The 16,646-nt window shown below is 40.5% G+C and overlaps 1 protein-coding gene across 1 annotated transcript in view; it reads left to right on the top strand.

Moving 5' to 3' along the window:
• The first annotated feature begins 1,203 nt into the window (after positions 1-1,203).
• pdgfd (platelet derived growth factor d) overlaps positions 1,204-16,646 on the top strand; it is a 69,668-nt gene continuing 54,225 nt past the window's right edge. The window contains exon 1 of the mRNA XM_080459852.1: positions 1,204-1,711. Within this exon, the coding sequence (XP_080315978.1) occupies positions 1,594-1,711 (118 nt within the window). The 5' untranslated portion in view covers positions 1,204-1,593. The remainder of the gene's footprint in view (positions 1,712-16,646) is intronic.

Below are 16,646 nucleotides of genomic sequence, written 5' to 3'. Positions count from 1 at the left end.
ACCACACATACATTTCAAATACGTTTAGTCTTTTACTCTGAGTCCTATGTAATGCTTTTGCAAATTAGTCTTTTAGTTTTATTTATTTTTTGATAATATGCTAATCCTGTTTTTGTTTTTTTTCATTTCTTATTATGTTTCAGTTGCCTATAGTTTTTATTGTGTATATGAGGGATGGAGGTGGGGAAAAAAGGTGAGTATCACTGTTTTTATTTTTTTAGCCTTTGTATGCTAAATAAATAAAGTTTGATTGCTTTTCAACCCTTACTGAATTATCTTATTCAAATGTATTGAGAGTCCATCCTTTAATTCTATGTTGTTGTTTTTTCAGAAACCATTTTAGATTTCCCCTTGGTAGCATGGCTTATATAATTAAGGTGAATGCACATATTTAGATATTGCATGATTCGTTTTATGCTCACCTTTAGATGTGTATTGGTTCACCTGTTTATTACACACTCATATGTAGTAGTAGATGTTTGCAAATATTGTTTGATTGTGTTCATGTCCCTTGTGAAGCACTTTTGGATGCATATATAATCAGAAAGGTGTCATATGAGGACAACTGTATTTATTAATGGAACCCTATAATAATTTTAACCTTGTGAGTGTAAATCCTTAATTTTCTAAGTATATAAAAAGCCAGTTGAAAAATGCTTTTGGTGTTTTAGCTCTTTGTATGTTTTCTTTCCAGTGTCTGGCAGCAAAGACCTGCCCCATGCTTTCATATGGGAGCATTTCCGAGGAATAATGTCTCTTGTTAGGAGCATTTCCTCGTTTCTCTTTGCAGAGGTGTGTGCCACTGGCAACTAATGTACAGCAGGACATAAGGTCACAGCACACACGCGCACACACACACACACACACACACACACACACACACACACACACACACACACACACACACACACACACACACACACACACACACACACACACACACACACTCTGTATGTATCTGTCTCTATCTAGACAGATACATAGCGATAGACAGACCGAAGGACAGACTGACATATAGAAATAGATAGATGGATAGATAGAAACTATACATTTTCCCCACACAAAGTTATACCTATTCCAGAAAGTGTGCTGTAGCCACCTCACTGACCTTCTCCTCCAGCATCTCGTGCAGTTACACTCCCACATTACACGGACGCGCGCACGGTGGGCACACAAACTTTGACGCGCTGACTTTCAGCGCGCAGCAGACGCGTCAGATAGAAAAAGAGTGAACTATGCGGGATATTTCGGCGTGACTACGAAGACATTTTTTTGGGCTCCGTGGAGATAAGAAGTTCGGCGCCTGTGCCTCATGTCTGACCGTGAACGGAGCTATATTATCCTCCACCTGCGGCTCAGTTGTTGACTTGACTTCCAGAGGAGTTATTTTACCACTTTTGGCGCACGACAGGACATAGGTCTGCGCCAGGCACGGGAATCAACACGCCTGTCATTTGCGGTTTAAAAAGTTTTGTTAGGACCAAAACTTTCCTGGTCTCAAAATAAAAAAAGGGGATTTTCTTTCGTTGGGACGCTCCAAAGTGAAAACTTTTTTTCTTCTTCTTCTTTAACTTTGCGCATATTTTACGCACCATGAAAGGACTGGTGTTTTTCCAGATGTGGATGGTTTTATTGTTGTGGACTGTCACCGGGGTCGGGAGGGCTCAGGTTTCTACCACTAGAGTCCTGAGGGGCAACAACCGGAGAGACGGTAAGATAACGTCGTTATTTGTCAAAAACTACACGTGAAGCTGTCTACTTAATGCAGGGCCTGATCCAGGGAATTCTTAGTAAAGGGGCACAAAGGGGACCAAGTGTGAAAGTTGTCACTGACGTCTCTGAAGAAATTGTTGTTCAGTATGTGTATTAATTTTTATTTGATTTTGCTTTTGTTGGGCTTTTTTCATAAAGATGAAATGTGGTCGTGTTCCCTTGGTGACACTGTCTTCTTCAACATCTTCAGTGCAGTTAGTGAGATATTTTACAGGCTCCTAAGCAGATTCATTGATGCATAGAAAGAAAAATATCTATGCCATAGTGTAACACTTTTTGACTGAAATCTATCCCCCATCCTATCCTTCCCTCCTTCCCTCCCTCCCTCCCCCACCACCATGGAAACTCCGCCCCTGGTTGAATACTTGAGTAGTTTGGAGAAGACAGGGTTTGTCCTGAAAGCACCCCAAGGTCTAGATTTGTTGTGCTTCAATGCGAGGCTGTAATATTGATCGAAGGGGATCAATAATGCTTTCAGATATTTAAGTGACAAACAAATACTGCCCTTGCATTGACTGATCTTCCCGTTGGCAGCTTGCAGTGCAGACATCAGCTTTCTTGGACAGGTGACTGACATGGCTCATTGTAAGTGAATGGTGGTCAAATGTAAAGCTAAATTTCAAACTGGAAGATAAAAAAAAAAAAAAAAAAGAGTGCATGCTGTTTATGTCTCAGACGCTTGTGTTTCTTTTTTTGTGGGTGAGTGCGCTCCCTTATTTAAACTAAAATCTGCAGACTTTCTAAACCTCTTAACTATATCACTTCCTGGACGTCTGCCATGCTTACTTTTCACTTGGCCCAAGGGCTGAAGTCACTGTGCTGTACATTTGATTGGACACACACACACACACTCGCATGCAAGCATGCACACACGCAGAAGTTGCTTTTGGCTGAAAAGCGTTAAAATACCAGTGTATTAGGTTCTAACCTGGATGGTTTGCCCCTGAGGCCTGTTTTGCTAAAGACACCTGTTAACTCAGAGGAGGGACGGGAGGTCGGGCCTTCTTATGTCTGACTGGCCACACATTTAACAGCCTGTACATGCCAGTCAGATTGTTATCAAACCCCGTGGTGATGAATTAGTTTCAACGTCTTAAAAATCCTGCAAGACATCTGTAGAGAAATGGATTTAATATAAAGTAGACGAAACAGAGTGGCAGTTGAAAAGCAGTAGCACGGCCACACAACAGAAAGACAGGATACGATGACAAAGGAAAGGCTTGTTGCAAACTAAAAGTTGGTACTCATTAAAGGCAACAGCTGCACCAACTGTAGTTGGCCAAAGTTCAAAATGCGTGAGAAGAGGGAAGTATATGAAAGAAGTATAAAAGCTCCCGTTTGTATCAGCAACAGAGTAAGTATAAGTATATGTTACATTTCCCAACATCTACTAATTCAGTTGAAAATCTTCTTGGCAGTTCCTTGTATTATATATGAGACTTCCAGAATACACTTGAATCTAAATACAGTATTTGCAAATGTAAAAACCATCAACCTGCATAATATGAATGTTGTACAATTAAAATGTATTCTCAGAAAACAGTTATAAATAGGACCTGTTTAGTTCATTTTGAACACATAATGCAAATGAATGGTTTTCAAACAAACCCAAAGAAAAATTATTTCCCACTTGGTGTTAACTTGCGATGATTTGACCTGTATAACATCTACTTAATATTTCCAACAGTTTTCTTACAAATTTCTGATGGCAATGTTATTTTTAATTTATTTTTTTGTCCTTGAAGTTGATTTAAGAAAAGTGTTTCAAGGTGCCTAGCCTTTCCAGTCCCTGCATGCTTAGTGTTCCTCTCATACTGATTCCTTTGTTCCTGCCTCCATCATGGCCTCCTTATATTTGGCAGTAATACAAGGTTTTTCCCAACTGCTGTTTCAAACATTTGATTCCCTTTGGGGAAATTGTGCTCTTTCTTCTGTGCCCATGAAGGTTTGCTTTCAGATTTTCGAGTGTCTTTGAATTCATTTTTAAATCACAGCCTTTGTGTTGTAATAAGGTCATTTCTTCTCTAAGAACACTTCTTTATCTTTGCAATGTTTGGTACTTCACGTGAACACATGCATCAATGGGTTTTTATACCTGCAGCAGAGCTGAAGTAAAAACCTCCTCTATGGCAACAATACTTGCGATTTCTTTCATGACCTACTGGAAATCAGCTTTATGAATTCAGTGTCAAGAGAGACTACACAGAGTTGTTCTTCAAGCTTCTATAGTAGCAGATGTGAATGTATCGTATGCACGTAGATTTGATATAAAACTGGTGACAGAAAAGCTTCTTCTCTTAAAAGCATTTAAAACTAGAGATATATGCCTACCAATGTCATGTTTCATATCAGTTGCTCTGTGTTCGGTACTTACAAAACTTTATTTCAGCGCTTCAGTGTTTAATTCCATGTAGGAGGAGCAATGCCAGTCGGGTACAGAATTTCTAAACAGAAACAAAAGCAAAACGGAGTGCAAATGATGCACAAACAGTGCAGAAGACATTGAGGGAGACAAGAAGTATGCTGGGAGAAAAAAAATTCAAAACATCTCAGGTTGACATCAGGTCATATTCCACTTCAATAATCCGACATTATGTCATACCTGGTGTCAGCAGGCCAGACGTCAGAGGCACAATAGCATGAAAATCATGAAAAAAAACAAAAACAAACAGCTGCTGGCTGGTGGGAACTGCAGATGTGCTTTTGAAGGAATAAAAAAGCGTGACAGCAGCCCACAACATAACATCCATAATAAAGGCTGTGTTGGCCAAAAGCAATGCATTACAGTTAATATTAGACTGTGCCAAAAAAAGCGACGTTTAAAATGTTAATCATGTTTGTTGTTATATTAAACAGTGTTATATTTCAGAGAAATGTGACAAAAAAAAATGATCTGCAATGGACATTTCTTACAATGAAGAAATTAAAACCATTTAAAATAACATTTTTAAAGTGATTCAAAGATTGTAATGGCATTATCATGTACTCACATAAGTACTAGATATCACCGAGTACCTAAATGTAAAAGTACTTGTTTCGTGCTCAGTAATTAAAAGGTTTTCTGGCTGCACACACATCAGTTATCGAACAAAAACACAGTTAAACAATATAAACAAAAACAAAAAGCACTCACACAGTGATACTAACTCTAACCCAGTCCGCAATCACACTGACCGAGCCTTGTAACTTTTAAATTAAGCTATATTAATGCTCAACGTCTCATTTATGAACCAATTATGGTTATTATTAAATAGCCAGCTTTGATAAAACTGCATTTGACAAGCTCAGATAGTAACTTTGTTCAATACTGTTGATTGGCATTGAGATGGGAAGTTATTCAATAAAGATCCTCCTAAAATGTTGTCAAAGCAATTATATGTTAAGATAATATCTTATCAGACTCACACAGTCAAAATCTTTCATCTCTTCATGAGGTGAGTGTGAAGCCGACTGGTGGCAGCGCCTTAATCCACTGCACATATACAAAGTCACCAGATCATATCTTCATTCGTGTGTCTGTGTGTGTATGTATGTGCATTTGAATGTGTGTTTATGTTTTGTTTTGTTATTTGCCTTCACCTTATGTGGAAAATTGAGAGCTTAGCTGTGTTACTTGATTGACTGGTCCTGATTAGAGTCGTTTCCATGTCGGCGCTCTGCAGCTCACGCTCGTCCTTTAACCACTGCGAATGTGCTTGTGTGTGCGTGTGTGTGCCCTGGTGTGTTCCAATATGTGCATGTGCGGGTGCAAAAATGTTCTGACAAAACGTCTTAGCTCACTTCGAGGAATTCCCCTCAAGGTCTTTTTTTTTTTTTTTTTTCCTGTGTTTGTTCAGCGTTTTTCACCATTCTTTTTGCCTGCTGTGGCAGTGCGTCTATGTGTGTGTGCATTCAGAGGGCAGGGTTGGGGTGGAGGTTGGGTTTAGACGGGGAGACAGAGTGTATTTGTCGGAAAGGAAACACCAAAAAATACACACATAAACACAGAGAGCCGAGTCACTACTGTTTGGACTTTCTGCTCTTAGCAACTTATCAGCTCGAGTGAAACGAGCAGATGACCCAGATAGCATGAACACAGATAGATAGGCCCCCCACAACACGGAAACTCCATAGTAGAACACCGCAAACTGTCGCTTGCAATCAGCAGTGTTTAGGTTACTTGGGAATATGCAAATACAGCATCAGTCAACTTAAAAACAACCTGCTTTCCTGCGCCGTTTTAACATTATCATTTGTGTGAAATATTCCCATGCCAGTTGATGAATAACATCGTGATAAGGACTTGGTCCGAATAATGGCAATGTCATATTGAGCTGCTGAAACAAAGCAATTTCCTGTAACAGATGAATAAAGTTTTAATCTCTTGGTTAAAGTGTGCCATGTACATTAGAAAAAAACTTTACTGTCAGTTTATCCCTAACCTCACATGCAAGAGAAACGAGTGACACACACTGACACTGAAAAAAAAAAACATTGATAGAATCGTAAAGGTAAAAGTTGTGATAATATTTGGAACATATACATTTTTAGTCTTGCAGCAGGCAAGTCACCACCTTGTGTACCTGAGTAGGGTCCTCGACCCCCCCCGCTGCTCCCCGGGTACTGCGCTGCAGCGGCTCAGTCCTTCTCATATGTTTAGTTAGTATGTGTACGAGAGAAATATCTTACCCAAAGGGGTCAAAAAAGTAATTTGTCAAATTAAACTCAACATTTGTTAACAGATAATAACATTATAGGGTGACTAACACAAAGTGTGATTAAATATGTCCATCAGGGTTTGTGGGGTTCTGGAGATCAATCCCAGCTCACTTGGGGTAAGGGCAGGATATACCCCTAGACAGGTCACCAGTTCATCACAGGGGAATCACACACACTCACATTCAGACTGACAGGACATTTAGGGTCAACAATTAACTTCACATGCATGTGGGAGGAAACCCACGTACACGTGGGGAGAACATGCAAATTCCTTGCAGGAAGGCCCAGCCAGTATTTTAACCCATTAAATTCTCACTGTGAGATGGTAGTGCCAACCACTGCACCACCTTGCAGGCCATGTTAAAGTCCCAGCACTAAAAAAGGTAGTAAAAGGCCTTTGGTGTGCAGCTTTGTCGAAAATGTTAAGGAACCTATGACCTGATGTGTCAATTGTTTACATAGAAGAAGCCTGAGTGGTGTGTTGTAACAGCTGTGTCTTTGATTAAGTTTCTTAAATGATGAACGTAAATCTGAAAAGGATTAAACGATATGGATTATGCGAGAAAAAACTATAAATTTGGCAAAACAAAGATAAAGGCCTTACAGTACAAATGTTGACTTGTCTGCAGTGGGATTCAAACCTGGAATCTCTGAAATGAAGCCTGCTTTGCTAAACTTCTGCCAAATACTCTCAGCGGCAACAGAACAGGAATACAAGTTAAGACAGCTTACATCTCCCAGGGTTATCAGGAGAGCAAAACCATACCTTCATCTAGGAGAGAAACTTGTCAATATTCATTATTTGTGTCATGAAAGTCCGATTAGTTTTCGAATGCAACTCGCTGCTCCAAACAGAGGATGTGACCTCTGTGCTTGGTAGTGACAAAACCTCAATATGTTTTATTAAGAGTCCAGGCATATCCCCTCGATTCATCTTCTTCTTTCTTCCAATAATTCTTCCCTTATCTGTCGCCTTTCTCTCTCAGTGCCGCCTTATCAGTCCCTGCCTTGGTACCTATCACTCAATCTCTCCAGATCCTCCACTTCCAATCGCTCCCTTTCTCATTTCTGCCTTTTATCTCCACATCTTCCCTCCATCTGTTTCAGCTGTTTTTAATCAAAATCTATTTCACCCGTCTGTCTCGTGCACAAATATAATGCGGCAAACTGTGTTTCAGACATGCACACTGGCACACTTCGGACCAAACAAAGGTACCTGCACAGGGATAATACATCCAGCCAAAGTTAGCCTGTAAATCTGTTGACATTTAAGCATCTAGTGTTCTTAAACCTGAAGGACAGGTAAACAGTTTTTTTGAAGGTGTATGCTGAGATAATGCATCACGAAAGTGAATATACTCACAAAAGCATGCTTGTGATTGAATTAAATCATAACTGTTTCAGATTTCAATAATACAAAGTGGCGCAGTGAAATGGTTTGCCCAACAAAACGATTACAAAGACTTTAATCAACATTGCAATGATGTTTTAAAGGCTGTGTGATGTGAAGAGAAACCGGGGTTCAATCACCGTAGCTTGATGTCACTTAATTTCTCTGTTCTGGCTCCGATGGATGGAGTGATTCATGAGAAGGTTGAAAATGATTCAAATGTTTTCGTTTCATCATGTTCAGTAGAGGGGTGACAGCAGGGAGGGGTGTCGCTGAGGTTATTGGGAATCATGAGTCACATCGAGGACACCCGATGTAGGACCGCTCCCCACCCACCCATCCAGGCTTGAGACATGCAAACACAATTGCAGGATCTCCCTTTCCAGGGATTCCCCAAATAAACACTTGTCACCCCACACACGCATTTACACTGCATTAGCCAACATAACCCCACCCAAAATGTTTGGCAGACAGTCTTTTCCTCCCTTTTCAGAGAGGAAAACAGGGAGGTGACTGCTTGGACAGCACGAGGAGCATGCGTGTGCTACACGAGGGCCGCAACATGTCTTAGAAATTAAGTGGACCCAGGTGTGGATTCATGCACTGGAGGGGGACAGGCCTTATATGGTGGGTCATAGGAAGGAAGCTTTAAAAAGAGCAGGAGAGGGAAAAGGTGTGGAGACAGAGATATGCCAAGTTAAAAAGATATGTCCCTCCACTTTTCTGCCTTGTCAGCTTCCAGAGAGATATACCGTAGTAAGTCCAGCAGCAAGCCAAATGGACAGAGCATAGAAGAGGAGATGGAAGGAAGCGGAACTGATAGAGAGAGTGGAGGAGGAAGATAAGGATTTCTGGAGAGGAAGAGAAGGCCCAAGTTGAGTACCAAATATAAGAAGATTATCTGATCTCAGTATCTGATCAAAGTAAAGCCAGAAGGGGGGAAATAGTTTTGCAGGTTAGGATGTTTCACTCTTTTACCCGAATACGTTCTACAGCATAATAACACAACCATTTTCAGTTTTTAGACAATATTACATTGGATGCATTAGTCTGGAAATGTGAATATTTGGTGTCCTGTCCAGGGTGTACCCTGCCTTTGGGATCGGCTCCAGAACCAAACGCCCCTAAATCATTAACAAACTATAAAAACACAGCAAGGGAAAATTAACCCATGTTACAGATGTAAAAAGTCACATCCTCATCTGCATCAATCTACAAAGCGATGAGGATAATCAGAGTTCACCATACAAGTGATAAAGTTTAACGTCAATTTAGCATCACATATAGGTTAGGTATTGCACAAAGTAGTAATGGTATTTCATGTTAGTAACACAGGAGTGTACTGTGTTACTATGGTAATTATTTAAAACTACCCTGTGACTGTATGTGGCTGCACTGTGGTGTAGTGGTAAGCACTCTCTTCCCACAGTAAGGAAACCCTGTTTTGATTCAAAGTGTGGAGCCTTTCCATGTGGAGTCTTCATGGTTTTCCTGTGTGTGTTTGGGATATATCTGGGTACTTTACTTTCCACCCACAGTCCACAAAACAGACTTGTCATGTGACTTGTTTATGACTGTCAACAGTTCAAATATAGAAATCACCTTGAATATGTTGAGAAGAGGAGATCAAAAAGTGATTACAGTGAGTACATTCAACCTGTGCAGGCAGTTGATCCTTGTTCTTAGGGGGATATTTTTGTTCCGGGCATCTCTTAAGGAGATTTTTACTGTCAGATTTGCTGAAACATTTTCAATCAATCAGGAGATAATAATGATTAAAGCAAATGTAATTGCTTACATATTGCTCTCCACTGAGGGTGCCAAATTAAGGAAACAATAGTTTAGTACTGTTAGCTGGAGGTGGTGGTGTACATCCATCCATCTTCAATACCACTTTATACCACTTATGGTCAAGGGGAAGGAGTCTGGAGCACAAGGAGGACATGCAAACTGCATACTTAACAACTAGATTAAAATGTTGTGTATATGCTCCATGAAAACACACTTCATTTAATGTGCTTTTCAATTAAAAAAAAAAGGATTATTACTTATGTTACCTCGGAAGTCTTTATTTTATTTAGTATGTTTGCTAATTTCTAATATTATTTTAAGGATGCTTTAAAAATGTTTGTTTATTTATTGTTCCGATCACTTTATAAGACATGAGGGCACAGAATAATCACAAATTGACTTTTTCTCGCATTAAAGAAGATTGTGATTTATTTATTGTAGGTCTACAAAGTCGTTCAGAAGTGTTGGGGAAATAAAAACCGACAAAGTTATTTGTACTGTCGTTACTTTCATTAAAGAGGCTTCCTTTTACCGACAACCATTTTGCCGAATGACGTGACGCGAGTTACACAGAACGATTGTTCGCCACTGGTGTGTGCCGACTTTCTTTTGGCCGCAATCTCTCAAATTACCAGCCAATAAAGCACTTCTGAAAACGAGCTGAGCCGGGGACGCGGCGGGGGAGAATTAGAGAGCAAGTGCGAGAGACCGGGAGACAGATGTTTGGTCCTTGTAGAGTTTAGGCAGCCTTGGCAGCAGAGCCAGCTGAATGCCACTGGCTGCAGAGAACAGAGGAGCGAAAGACAAGAGGAGCGAGCAAAGGAGGTGGAAGATGTACAGGAGCAGAGGCAAGATAAGAAGGGAGCGATGAACAAGAAATGAGCAGTCGATGAAAGAGGAAAAAGATGAAATGAGTAAGATGACGAGAATAACATAAAGAAAAGGGGGAAGTATGAGTATTTGGAGAGGACAGCGGAGAGTAAGAAAAAAGGGGGGATAAGGAGCACAGGTGAGGTGAGGTTGAGCCGGGTAAAGCGAAGGGGGAGATGCTGGAGTCTGCCGGTATATATGCGAGGTTCACAAAAAAACGCTGACTGGCAGATGAAAGAAAAAGCAAGTGAAAGACCGAGACCAGAGCGGGATAAAATGAGACAACGCAAATAAAGTGATGGATATGAAAAGAGACAGAGCAAAGGTGTGAAAAGAGTGATACAGAGTGCAGGGAGATGTGAGTGGGAGGGGTCTGCTGAATAAGCAGCGAGAGGGAAGTAAACAAGAGATTGAACCGTAAGGAGAACACATATGGAGAGACAAAGTTTGACAGGGTTGAGGAAGTTTGTGAAGGGAGTCATGGCACGCCGCAAATGCCACTTTACTGATGAATAAAAATGTAAAGGTAATGAGAAGACGAAAGACGTTTGTACTGGTGCGAGCTTCCCACCGAGCCTTGATTCTGTCCCTGTGACAGCAGTAAATGCAGGGGGAAAAAACTGCTGATCTATTTTTGTGTTAGAGAAACCAAGATAAAGAGAAGGTTGTGTTTGTGTTGGATAAGAGCAGTGGTTAAGTGCAGGGATACTTCCTGGCCCTGTGCTTGTGAAAATAGCACACAGAGCAAATGAATTGTCTAATTTGACTTTTGTTGCTTCCAACTTACTTGGCTGGTAAAAAAAAAAAGACTTTCAGCTGAAATATTGCTGATCATACATCCACTAACACATAAGGCCCCGTTTACACGACAACAAATTCTAGTGTATCCGCAAAACTTTCTTCACTTTTGGGGGGGTCCGTTTACACGGCAGCAGTTTGCGGATGCACTGTATCCGCAAAGTTTTTAATCCGGCTCCCAAGGTGGAAAGATTCTTTCACGGCCGCTTTTCCCTCCTGCGGAGACTGATGGAGGCTACAGAGCCTGTTACTGCGCATGCACATCTCTCCCCCTCCCTCCTGCTCATTCAGTTGTAAACAAACATGGCGGCCGCGTAGTGGTCCGACCCGCGGTCCATATTCTAGTTTTATCGTCCAGATCAGTAGTTTAATAGTTGAGACTCACCCCTGATAGCATCCGATGCATCATCAGTCCATGCGGATGTCGGCTGCTCTCCATTTTCCTCACGTTTATAGTGTATTGCTCTCTGCACACACGTCTGTGTAGTTTCATAACAAAATCAAGCAACAGCGCCCTCCAGTGGCCTGGCATACTAACTACAACGTTGTCTCTGTGTCCGTTGCTGAGGTGTAAACGCCCCCACTTTTTTGGGGGGCAGATTAGGTGTTGTCACGTGAAACATTGTCGTGTAAATAGGGCCTTTGACTCACTCAGTCACGATTAATTCATAAAATCTAATATGATCCCTTACAACAGTGTCACCATAAATTCGCTCTGGAATCCATTTCCCAAAAGTATAATTTTCATGTCACCGAACAAGTAAAAGAACAAGTTTTCACTTGAAAATGTTATGGAAATTTTCATTTCATTAGAGTTCATTAGAGGCATTAGAGTTTTGCTACAAAATCATTTTCCCAGACACTCACTAAGCTCACCCCACACACTTTGTTATTTATGGTTACTTATGGACTAATTATCAAATATACAGTCAAGTGGTGGAGTTTATTTCAAACCTCCCCAATTTGGAACTTTTCTGGATTCGAAGCAACAGACACCAAGAAAAGCTGCTCTGCAGGACGTGTCACGGTGTCACTATGACAAGAGGAAACAAACTTTCACTTGCATTTAAAGGAAACACTGCCAATGGACTTGGACAACGTATTTACGTCGACCCAGTTGAGTTCTTGGTCTAGGCTGAGAAGGTTTCCATTGTCTGGTGAGCAATACAGATGACTTAATAAAGGTACAACTATCAAAAACACACAAGAATAATGATATGTATGCTGTGTTCAGTACACGGAACATGTTATGGTGGTTTACTAGAAAAGATTGCCCACAGCAATGTATTTGCGGTTTAAAGATAATCATCAAAAAAGAGAAAAGAATCGGGGAGCTACTGCCGGTCCGTCGGGAGATTTGCCATTAAGTTCTGGGAACCATATACAATAGATGTGTGTTGCAGGTATGGTTGGCAGCAGATTGGATGATACCACTTCACTTTATTGTCTTCCTCCCCATAATAATTCAGCTCCCAACCAAACAATGTAGACACACAAAGCAGTCTTGTACAACTCTGAGGTCTCTGGGATGCAGTTTTCCCTCACACGGCATCTAAGTACAGGGAGTACTCTCTTCCCTCACACTCCCATCCATTGTGAGGTGGGAGTTTTTCCAGTGAAAAAAGAAATGGAGGAGTATTTATCCACTCTAATATAGAAAATCATGCAGACACATATATTTAGCATTACATATCATACAGTATGTCTCACACTTGCATTGATCCGGATCTGCGGCATTTTGACTTATTGTAGCTCATATCTTTGTTAATCATTGTTGGAGTAAGTGGAGACGTCAGCAGCTGAATTAACAGTGAAACTTTATGTAATCCACTTTATCATGCTATACACTGCAGTGCTGTTGTACCCGACTACATTAAGAGGGTTTTGTTTTTTTTAAATCTCTTTATGAGACTTTAACATTAACTCCTGGTTCACAGCCCTGCAGGATTTCGATGAATATGTATTCCAATAAAAACTCAAATTAAATGAACGTGTCACCATGAAGCTTTGTAGATCGCCTGACCAAGCAGTCCCTTTAGGTCTGTTGAAGCACGGACCCACCCAAAGTTCCCATCTTTCTGTTTCTATATATAAGTATCTAATGGTGAAACCTCGAGTGTAAACACAGCAAGTAAATAATGCTTTACTAATACAGTATTTCTTCACTACTTGCCTGCATATTCATTTCTCCACTGTTTTCCTCGCCATCATAACTACCATCAGCCAGATATTTTGCAACAGAAGGCTTGGATACTGTTTTCTGCTGCCAAATCTTCCATTTGATGTTGATATTCAGTCATGTTTTTACCATTTCCAAGAGAAGCGATCTCATTTTTGTTAAGCACCGTTAAAGTACACTAATAAATTGGGCTGTGAACACCTGAGGCCTCCTCATAGATAAAAAGCAACATTTAGGAAGTAGAGTACCTTCATTTATTCATCATGCAGTTAGTGAGGAATAAGGCGATTTCACCGGGTTGCATGTTAATGCTCGGTTCTGAATGTGCCGAACTGAACTAATAAAGTCCGTGTGCCCAAATGCTGAAGGCAGCATCTGCATAATGGATTTTTATTTTATTTTTTTCCTTTTATCTAACTGGGGTTCATTGTACCATTGGCTTGTGACAACTGAAAGCATCAAATGCTAAAAGTCACATTACAATCAAGGTGAAAAAAAATGAATCTCAAATCAGCTGTTTTAACATGGTGCATTCACATTCCAAATGATGCTGTGGTGAGTTTTCAGCCATGATGTTTCATTTTCTTACTGTAGCTGCAAATTCAAGACAGCCTTACCTTTTTTTTTTTTTTTTTAATATAATCCCTGAAGCTTAAGGCCCAGTGGTCCACAGGGCTGGCAGGATGAAAACCCGAGCTGCCAGTGCAGTGTCTATTAAAAAACAACATTAGACTTCATATTTACACAAAGAACTCTGGTGTATAACAATGCCAGTGAAGTTGCAGCTGGTGTGTTAATTACATTGATATCCCCTCAGGCAAGGTGGGACATTGAAACTGCCTCTCTGAGGGGATTGTGAGGGAAATTTAGAGGATCTGTGCTCCAGTCATTTGGCAGACCTTTCGATTTTTGTTGGATAGGATGAGAGAGATAGCTGATCTACATCACACAGTTAGAATATGTGTATAAAAGCAAAAACCTTAAACCTCAAACATTAAAAGTGACTTTTTATATTTTCCTTTCAATACCAGTTTGTTAGATTTTTTATTTTTTTTAGCTTCACAGCAGGTTAAGTTTACAGTCTCTCTCTGCAGCATCCAGTCCATCCACTGATTGAAGCAAGTGTTTTTGTTTTTTCTCCTGCTTCTTCAGGCTACCGCCCTCAAACCTCACCTAATTGTGATTGGCTGTATAACCACAAAGTTTATGATTAGTCCGTATGTATAGACCACATGGCTATTAAAAAACGTTGTAACAACCTGACATCTGGACATTGAATATTGGAGAAAGAAAGTATAATTTTTAACAACATGAGTAATGCAGGCAATGAACAGACCCTTAGGACTAAACATGATTTAAAGAGCTCATGACACTATATTTCATGTTCATTTTTATAGTTTAGTATTTTTCCCATAAAAACTAATTATGAAAGGCATATTTCGCTTCTTTAGACATTAAATGTTGACGTATTTATTTGTTTAGAATTTAGCGCCATTAAAATACAAAGACTCTGTAGGAGATTGGAGAAGAGCAACATCAAGAACACGTTCTCTCTGGATCGCGCAGGAAAAGCTGTGTTATATTATTTTGCTGCATTTTTTGTAAATTCTCTGTTTTCATTTTTTTTATTACGCCGGCTCGTTGTTGTGGCAGACTTTTGATCGAACGCTCCAGCAGATGTAATAATTTAAAAAAAGAATGGATGAGCTGATGTAGTATTGCACTGAAGTAAGGTACAATGAAAAGCCACACAGCGCGGTGCTCGGGGGAGCTGACGGGGGCCGAGGGTCCTGCTCTGGGCTCACGGTGCATCTTTTTTGGATTGTGAGAGGAAACCTTCCCCTCCAAAACAAACACACACACACACACACACACACACACACACACACACACGCACACACACGCACACACACGCACACACACGCACACACACGCACACACACGCACACACACGCACACACACGCACACACACACACACACACACGCACACACACGCACGCACACACTCACGTGGAGAACATACAAACTCTGCACACATGTGGTTCATGCTGTTTAATTATCCTCTTCCTCTGATTACAATAATAAATTAATTATTTGCTAAATTATAGTTATTTCTGGAACATTTACGCCTAATTGTTTTCATTGGCATTTTCAAACAGTTAAAATAATCAAACCAAGAACATTCTTGCCAAAGAAGCAATAATATTATACTCTTATCCATCTACCCATTACTTTTTTATTATTATTTTTTTTTTTAAACATCTCTTATTCCCCACTTACAGGTAGCACTGGGCTGGTGATGATCTCTGACTATTGGTGAAAGGCAGTGTACAGTCTGGACAGCTCGCCAGCTCATCACAAAGCACACATGAAAAGACAGACAATCACTCTTCTTCATAGCTACTGGAAATTTAGTGACACCAATAAACCTCAAGCACATTTTCTAGACGATGGGAGGAATATTGGAGTACTTGGAGAAGATCCAGGCACTCACAGAGAGAACATGCACACCCTACACGGAAAAGTCGGCGTATTTCCAAAATGTGCAATTTTGGTTCTTCTTGAAATTAAACTTGCATCTGGGTGTCCGGACAAAACCTTTCCTGTCACTCACAATTTGGTTTGCCAGAGCTAAAGGAATGAGCACCTTCACACAACTAATCAGATTCACTGCAGGCAATTTACACAGCAGGTCAGTCAATAAAACTGAAAAATTACCACTCTCAGGTTTTTGTTTTTTCAAGGGGCCAACACAAAAGCGCCAAAACAAAAGCAGTGCAGCGTTGAGCAATTGAGTCATCCATTGTGTCTGTGGATTATCGACGGATCCCATTTAAGAGCGAACCCTCTGTGAAGTAGTTAAGAAGTGCAGGCGAATCGAGAAGGTTAGGACACAGAGGAATCAGAACCTCGGTATGTTTACCTGCCGGGAAAAAAATAAATAAATAAAAAATGAAATACAAGATACAGATCCCGAAAAATGGTATGATACCAGTTTGTTTCTGCGAGCAGGGCAAAGCGAGAGTGAGAACATGACAAATGTCAGAAGTGACACTGCAGAAAGATGAGAGTGGGAGCTGCTCTCACCCCAGGAGATTCGTCCCTGCTGAAGGAAAGAGATAAACACTGTGTGTTTCTGTCTTTGT

Source organism: Lipophrys pholis (genome assembly GCF_963383615.2).
Source record: "Lipophrys pholis genome assembly, chromosome: 3".
NCBI lineage: Eukaryota > Metazoa > Chordata > Actinopteri > Blenniiformes > Blenniidae > Lipophrys > Lipophrys pholis.
The sequence above is the reverse complement of the archived record's forward strand: the minus strand, read 5'-3'. Positions and strand labels throughout refer to the sequence as shown.